This window comes from Poecilia formosa, unplaced genomic scaffold (assembly GCF_000485575.1).
Source record: "Poecilia formosa unplaced genomic scaffold, Poecilia_formosa-5.1.2 Scaffold351, whole genome shotgun sequence".
Classification (NCBI taxonomy): Eukaryota; Metazoa; Chordata; class Actinopteri; order Cyprinodontiformes; family Poeciliidae; genus Poecilia; species Poecilia formosa.
Window position 1 is genome coordinate 664,806 of NW_006800290.1, and position 7,502 is coordinate 672,307.

At 43.3% G+C, this 7,502-nt stretch overlaps 2 protein-coding genes across 2 annotated transcripts in view; both read right to left on the bottom strand.

Annotated features, from left to right (window-relative positions):
- The window catches only part of LOC103153503 (macrophage mannose receptor 1-like), a 4,256-nt gene extending 956 nt beyond the window's left edge, over positions 1-3,300 (bottom strand). The window contains exons 1-5 of the mRNA XM_007574442.2: positions 3,264-3,300; positions 2,354-2,538; positions 1,610-1,826; positions 838-1,170; positions 655-752 (exon numbers count right to left, since the gene is read on the bottom strand). Coding sequence (XP_007574504.1) covers positions 655-752; positions 838-1,170; positions 1,610-1,826; positions 2,354-2,538; positions 3,264-3,300 — 870 coding nt within the window. The remainder of the gene's footprint in view (positions 1-654; positions 753-837; positions 1,171-1,609; positions 1,827-2,353; positions 2,539-3,263) is intronic.
- A 502-nt stretch (positions 3,301-3,802) lies between these two features.
- Positions 3,803-7,502, bottom strand: LOC107833248 (macrophage mannose receptor 1-like). Its single transcript, XM_016661948.1, has 5 exons — positions 7,430-7,502; positions 7,129-7,348; positions 5,288-5,620; positions 4,563-4,660; positions 3,803-4,290 (listed from the first exon to the last, which is right to left on the bottom strand). The coding sequence occupies exons 1-5, from the start codon at positions 7,463-7,465 to the stop codon at positions 4,186-4,188; spliced, it is 792 nt and encodes a 263-aa protein (XP_016517434.1). The 5' UTR covers positions 7,466-7,502; the 3' UTR covers positions 3,803-4,185.

The window sequence follows — 7,502 nt, forward strand, 5'->3', positions numbered from 1 at the left end:
AAAGAAAGAAAGAAAGAAAGAAAGAAAGAAAGAAAGAAAGAAAGAAAGAAAGAAAGAAAGAAAGAAAGAAAGAAAGAAAGAAAGAAAGAAAGAAAGAAAACACCCAAACTATCTGGAAAATTTGGAGTGATTTTCACAAAGTAAGTCATCTGACAGGTCTGATTGTCCTCTTCATGTTGGTCGTCTGAATGGTTAATAAAGGGATATTTTCATGTGCAGCCTCATCTCCAAAAACATGAACATGGAGTTAATAGATCCATTTTCAACCAGTTTCTGCACAGAGTTAAGAATGTGGAAACGTTTTCACTAAGGTTCTTTAAAGGTGTAGATTTTAAAAGGACATGTTTCCTCTATGACTGCATGTAGTCATAATGACCATCAATTTCTTGAAAAGGAACTTCATATTTATTGTGAAGGAATGTAAGGGGGTTCCATGCAAACCCACAATTAATTACAACTTGTGCAACTTATTCTTGTTGTAAAACTCATTGCAGTTGTTCAGTGGATGGGGAATTCTGCCAAGACCTGCAGGACAAACCTCTTTACATGAGGATGTGATGATGATGAAAACATCTTCAACACCAAACCAAGAAATGTCACCATAAAGGTCAGGTGAAACCTGCAGCCAGAGTAAAGAGGTTGAGGCGTGTTTACCTGGCCCAGCAGGCCTCCCTGCACAGCGCCGTCCTTCAGGTCCACAGAGGAACTTCCCACCAGCTTCACCTTCATCACATGGTTGGTGAACGGCACTTCTGCAGAAACACAGAGCGTTTTATTAGCAGCATGTGTTTGGACCTGCCTCCATCTGTGATCGTGAACGTTTAGTGATCAGCTGACCGTAGTAGCAGATAAAAGGTTTTGCCAGGTGACATTCCCAGTCCACCCAGTATCCGGAGTTGGTAAAGTCCATTCCTGCACAGTTCTCCACGGGACCGTTGGGTTCTCCAGACGCCCAGTGAGGATATGTGAGTAGGGATCCATTGGACCACTTCCACTGGTCTCTGAAGAGCCCAAGCCAGACGGCTTCCTCTGCAGGTTTAGCTGCCTTTAGGTTTTCATTGTCAGCAGAATGTCTCACGCTGGCCAGGTCAGTGTAGTGGGTTCTGCAGTAACTCTGAGCCTGAGTCCAGTTCATCAAGGTGTTGATGACCGTAAATGTCGCCGTTAGCCCTGGACACAGAGACAGGCTGATGGCGGACATGTTGTATTCTCAGCACTGATTATCTCAGATGTTTAAACTGCAGCCCTGCAGATAGAAACTCCTCGAGCTGTTGATGTTTTGGCTCACATTAGTTCATCTGCAGTGGAAAACCGCTAAACTTTTGTTCTTTTTACAGGAGACATGAAACCGTTTCTGCAGAGAGGAACTGGTTGCATGTTTTCCCAGAGCCAGAAATTCTCTTTAGCTATGAAAAATAAAAGGCCCCAATTTTTGCTTTTGACCTTTTTTGTTTTCCAAAACATTTTATTCTGATATTATTATTAGTGGGTGGAAAATTTAAAAAACATTTGAAATGCAAAGTGTTGCATTGCCGTCCTTTGAGAAACATGATACGCTCAACTGGAAGAGAAATTAAATAGTTAAATAAAACTAAAATACTCAGCTCACCGCTGACAGTAGAGCAGATCGGTTTACGCAGAACGTCACAACCAATATCGTTCCAATCTCCATTTCCAAGCATCTCCAAGCAGCTCTCCCCACCGCCAGTGTTGTCCGGTTGTCCGGACGGCCAGTTTCTGTAGAGAGCCTCAGAGTTTTGGTAGAAAGCTTCATCTGACAGGGACCACCTCCAGCTGTCCACATCATCATACAAACCAATCCAGGCCTGCAACCAACAACAGCTGCTTTAACCCCAAAGGCCTCTGGGCAAACCTTTGATTGGTTCAGTTATTATGATGATGTTGTTCTGAATATTTCAGCACGTACAGCTATCTGTATTCTATTGACCAATGATGGCAGGAGAAAAGCTCCCACCCGCCACACTGAAGGTTTTCAGGCTGCCTCTCTTCCTCATGGACTGATGTTGTGTTAGTCAGTCCTACTTACGTAAAGAGATTTGCATCCATCCCTGACAGAGTTACCCTGAGTCAACACCTCCACTGAGTCAGAATGTGAAGTGATTAACATTGCAAACTTTATGGAAATAGATCCTGTGCAGCAGCAGAGGAGGCAGAGATTTAAAGGGATCACAAAGATTTGTTGGTTTATGGATGAAGCTGCATGTCAGCTTCATCCAGCTGAGTTAGGAAGAGCTCAGACCCAGAGATGCAGCAGAGAGGAAGTAACAACCATTTCACACTTTTACTGCGTTTTAGACTCAAAGAGCTGAAGCAGAGACAGAGAAGTGTTTACGTCAGTTATGGCGGCCATTTTGTTTGAGTCGACCGTGTTCCTGAGGGTCGTCACGACCTCGGCGCTGTCCACAGTCACCAGGTCTGTGTAGGTTTTCCTGCAGTAGCTCTGAGCGTCGCTCCAGCTCATCGGGTCATAAACGAAGTGGAACTGGACCTTAGCAAGCGTGGAGACGGCCCAAAGAGCTGCAGCAACACGCAGCACAAAGTCCGGTTAAAAACACGTCCAGTGCAAACAAAAAGCCTCATAACCCCAAGATACAAAGATTTAAAGTGAGAAAGTTACTATATATACAGAGCCTTACAAAGTATTGACCTCTCCTCACATTGCAGTTGTAAGTTTCATTGTGTTTTTTGGGACTTTATGTGACAAACAGAGAGAGGGTTCATTGTATGTTGACCTTCAGAGTTTTAGAGAGACAACAAGAAACTGACAGTCCTACTGTGAGTTTACAACAAGCTACACAGAAGCCAAACATAGAGGAAGGTTCCTGCATCATGGTGGTGGCAGCACTATGCTGTGGGATTCTTTTCCTTGGCAGGAACCAGGCTGATGGCGCTGAATCCAGGAAAATCCTGGAAGAAAACCTGCTGGAAAGCCGAGACTGGCTGGAGGTTCAGCCATCCTGAACCATGGTTCCGTATCTTAGAATGGTCTAGTCAAAGTCCAGAACTAAATTCTGGACTGACAAAATGTGAAAATTAACTGTTTTAGATGCTTTTCATCCAATCTGGTGAGCTACTTTCAGTAGAAAACTGGGAAAAACCCAAAAAGTTCCTGGTTCTAAAACGTCTCTGGCTGTTTAAACAGAATCGGTGCTTATTAAGGCTCTGCATACATCACATGTTATAGTACTACATGTCTATAGTTCATAACATTGATTAAATCAAGAAAACATGATCCCAGTTACCTGATGCACCAGTGATGTAGAGAAGAATTTTCTCCATCCTCCTGTCTCCACTGGTTTCCAGTCTGTGGCTGCTGGTTTCCAGTTTCGAACCTTTAAGCAGCCAGAGACCATGGCCTCCAACATTTGCATTTCAGTGAACTCATGTTTATTTTTACATATATATTCTCTGACCAAACCTCTCAGACATGCTGTTCATTTGACTCACCTGGCAGATCAACGCCTTCAGGACGGAGAGTCGCTGCTCAGCAGGAACCCAAACATTAAGAAAACGGGTTTCTGGAGCTTCATGATGTTTCATAAGGATTACGAAACAGAGAAGAAGAAAATGGTCCAAATCAAACATGCAAATAAGAAGAGAGTGATGGACGTGACGTTTGACTGATTCTTCTCTTTTTATTGCATTTATTTTTACAGATAAAAACTTAAAACATCCAGACACAGAAAAAGATTCTCCACATTTCATTTCATTTATTCTAGAAGAGAACAGATTTTATCTGAGTTTAGTTTAAATGCAGAAGGCTTCAGCTTACAGCAGTGAAACGTCTCAGAAAAAAAAGGTAAAAGTTAGCATGATGCTAACAGAGTAACCGAGGAGGAAACGCTTCTGTCTCAAAATGATATGAAAAACAAAAGCAATTAATTAAATATAATAAACAGCAGTGTTTTAACAAGCAGCAGTGTTTCATGACTTTCAGAATTAAAGCCTGACTTCCTGTTAAAACATGAACAATGTGGGTTTACTCTGTGATTACGGAAACAGTAAATCTGCACACAGATATTTGGGTTTGGTTTTAGAAAGATGAAATTCTTACAAATGTTTCAGTCACATTTGATTAAGCTAAAAAATCATAATGTTCTCATGTGAATTTCATTTGAAGCCACAGAAAACATGAGCTCTAACCCTGGAGCAGATTTCTCCCCCTCATCCTTGGACTGCCTGCTCCGTGTAGAAGATCTTCCCACCGATCCGCTTCCAGCTCAGACTCAGGTTTCCTTTCAGTCCATCGTCCTGCAGCTTCTGCCTGAGCTGAAAAACAGGAACAAGTTACCATGACGACGCAGATGATACCTGGATCTACATCACAATGCCATCAGGTGACTACAAACACACTGAAGCAGTGAACAGATGATTGGAACAAATAACTTTCTCCAGTTGGATGGAAACTGAAGTTATTATCTTTGGAGAGAAGCAAAACAAGAGAAGTAAAGTCAACTCAACTCCAGGAAACTGAAAGCAACAGAAACGATCCAAGACGAGCCAAAGGAAGAACCAAACCTACAGAACCAAGCCGGGTTTACCTGGTTGAGCAGGTCAGTCTGGACCGCTGCGTCATTCAGGTCCAGAGTGGAGCTGCTCAGCTTTATCTTCATCACATGCTGTGTAAAAGGAACCGGGTCTGAGGAAAGAAACAGATCCTTTAAAGAGGCAGTACTATGTGTTTTCCAGGCACAGAGAGCCATTTTATAATACAATCAACTATCACCATTACTGTGAGTTACTATAAAAATTATATATCAATTAAGACTTTTAAAAATTTTACTTCCTGTTTTAACAGCTTGTAATTGGGCCTTTGTTTCTTTAAAACTCCTGCTCTTTCTGAAGCTCCGCCTCCAGGAAGTCATCCCAACATGGCTCCTCTGTTAACCTTTTAAGGTTTGCACTGCTCTGAGCAGCAGCTCCTATAATGATTGCTAATTGCTGCTGGCTAGTCTAAAGGAGCTGAGTGGGGGAGGAGCTGTGCTTCGAAGGCGGGGCTAGGTCCACCCAGGTGTTTTGCACAGCTGAATGGTTCCCATGGAGATTAAATCATTTCTCAAACATGCATGAAAGAGTCAAAGCAACACTCCAGGGAATAACATTATGACATGATGGAAAGCTAAAAACAGGTCAGTTTAACATGATACTGCCCCTTTAATTAGTTACATCATTTCAGGCTGGACTGTTGTCCATCGGTCCAGTAGGAAACCTTTTCGACCCTAACATGTTCTACTTCTTTGCTGAGCAAAGGTAAGACACGGCGTACCGTAGTGGCAGATGAATGGCTTGGCATAGCTGCATAACCAGTCCCTCCATCTGCCCGCGTCGTTGAAGTACGCTGTGGTGCAGTGCTCAGTGGAGCCAGCAGGCTGGCCGGACGTCCAGTAGCTGAACGTCCTGCCGTCTCCGCTCGACCACTTCCAGGTGTCTCTGTAAAGGCCCAGCCAGTAGGACTCCCCTGAAGGCTTCACTGCCAGCAGCTTGCTGTTCTCTGCTGACGTCCTCACACTGGCCAGGTCCATGTAGTTCGTCCTGCAGTGGCTCTGCGCCTGGCTCCACGTCATCAGGGAGTTCACAGCAAAAAATGATGCTGACTGAGCTGAAAGCAAACAGAAGTTTGACTGTAAAAAATGTTAAATGCTGCGTGGAACCACTGAGAACATCTGCTGCTCAGGGAAATGTCCAAAAAGGAAAATATCAGAGTTAAAATGTAAAAACATTATTCACATTGCTGATCAGCGTGTGTAGATTTAATGATGCATGGGTGAAACCAAATATTTACATATTTACACTGTAAAAGAGACATTGACTTTAAGAGTGTTTTCTGTCCTGATAGTCCAGTAGACTCGGTTTGATTGGGAAACAAAACTTCACCTTCTGCTCCCTCTCCAGCTGCTGTGGTTCTCTTACTCTATGCTCTGCTCAAACCAACCAAAAAGTTTGAAAAACCTGTTCCCCTCCTCACCTGTGGGGGCGCTGCAACGAGAACCACTGACAGAAACAACACTAAAATCTCTGAAGACTCTTAGCGCAACTTCCTTTTCACCAAATGGAAACAAACATGGAGAGGCGTCAGATTTTAGCGGTTGGAGGATTTCTCTTTAGTCTTTGGCTAAAGACCACAAGCCATTTCTGCTGCTAGCGCTGGGCTAGCCTTTTAGCTTTGGTTGGATTTACCCAGAATGCCCTGTGCTGTCGTCCACTTACTGCTCTTGGAGCGCTCTCTGGTCCGCTAGTGCTTTCAAACCGAACCGGAGTTCACTTCCACCGGACCCAGACCGAGGTTTGTGGACGAACTACTGTTGCTGTGAATGTATGCTAAATCAGCATTTCTTTATGCTAAACATGAGAACATTAAGACGATTTTAGAGACACTTTTAGAGACACTTTTTCTAATTTGATCAGACTGTGAAGTTTATTTTGTCAGTATTTGGTAGAATAAGAATTAACTTTAGGACTCGAGAGAAATGTTTTAATATTACCATAACAGTTTTCTGGTTTTCTGTCCCATTTCTCCTTTAGGCCTCTTGTTCAGCCTTTTTCAGCACTCAGCACATTTTTTAGCGACTGAGAGCAGAGTTTAGATATTTTCACGCCAAAACATGAGCTTTATAGCTAACATGACAGCAAACTTTGGGACATTGTCTATTTTGAAGACGCTTTTGTTTTCAAGCTTCAACTTTTGATATCTTGATATGTTGCTTCCATATTTCTGCATAATGTTTGTTCATAATTATACCATGTATTTGTGAGCAGCACCGGATGGTTTGCAGGTTTTCACCTGTGGTCTTCATACCTGCATATGATTGTTTGAGCGGATAAACGCGGCTGGTTCTGAAGGTTTAACCAGGTTTGAACCAGACTGGTGGAGAGTTACAGTCCTCCACTTCCTGACTGATTTCTCCTGATTTTTTCCCCTAGCTTAAAAAGCCATGACATCATCGTCTGGGCTTTCCCTAAATGTCAGCACACTAATGCAAACTTCTGACTGATTATAGATAATTATCTGGAAATGTGAAAACATTGTAGAAAATCAAGGCAGATTTGTTGCAGAACATGTAAATAAATTTGTGTCCAAACAGAAAAATTGATTTTTTATTTGCTCACTGTTGCTGACAGACATGCAGAGAGGTTTACGCGTCGCCTCACATGGAAGGTCGTTCCACTGCCCAAGGTCGTTCATCTCTGAGCAGGGCTCGTTGGACCCAGCGTTGTCTGGCTGCCCAGAAATCCAGTTCCTGTACTGGGTGCTGTAGCCTTGGTAGAAGGAGTCGTTCACCAGAGACCACCTCCAGCTCTGGATGTCTTCGTACAAACCGATCCAGGCCTGCAGGAAGCAGCAGCTAGAAGGTATCAGGATGACATGAATGATGGAGGAAACATCCAGCTGAGACTAAGCCAACCTTACATCTCTTTCACTGCCCATTTGGGTCAGGTTGACCATGTTGTTCAGGGTCGTAGCAACATCCAGGCTGCCCACA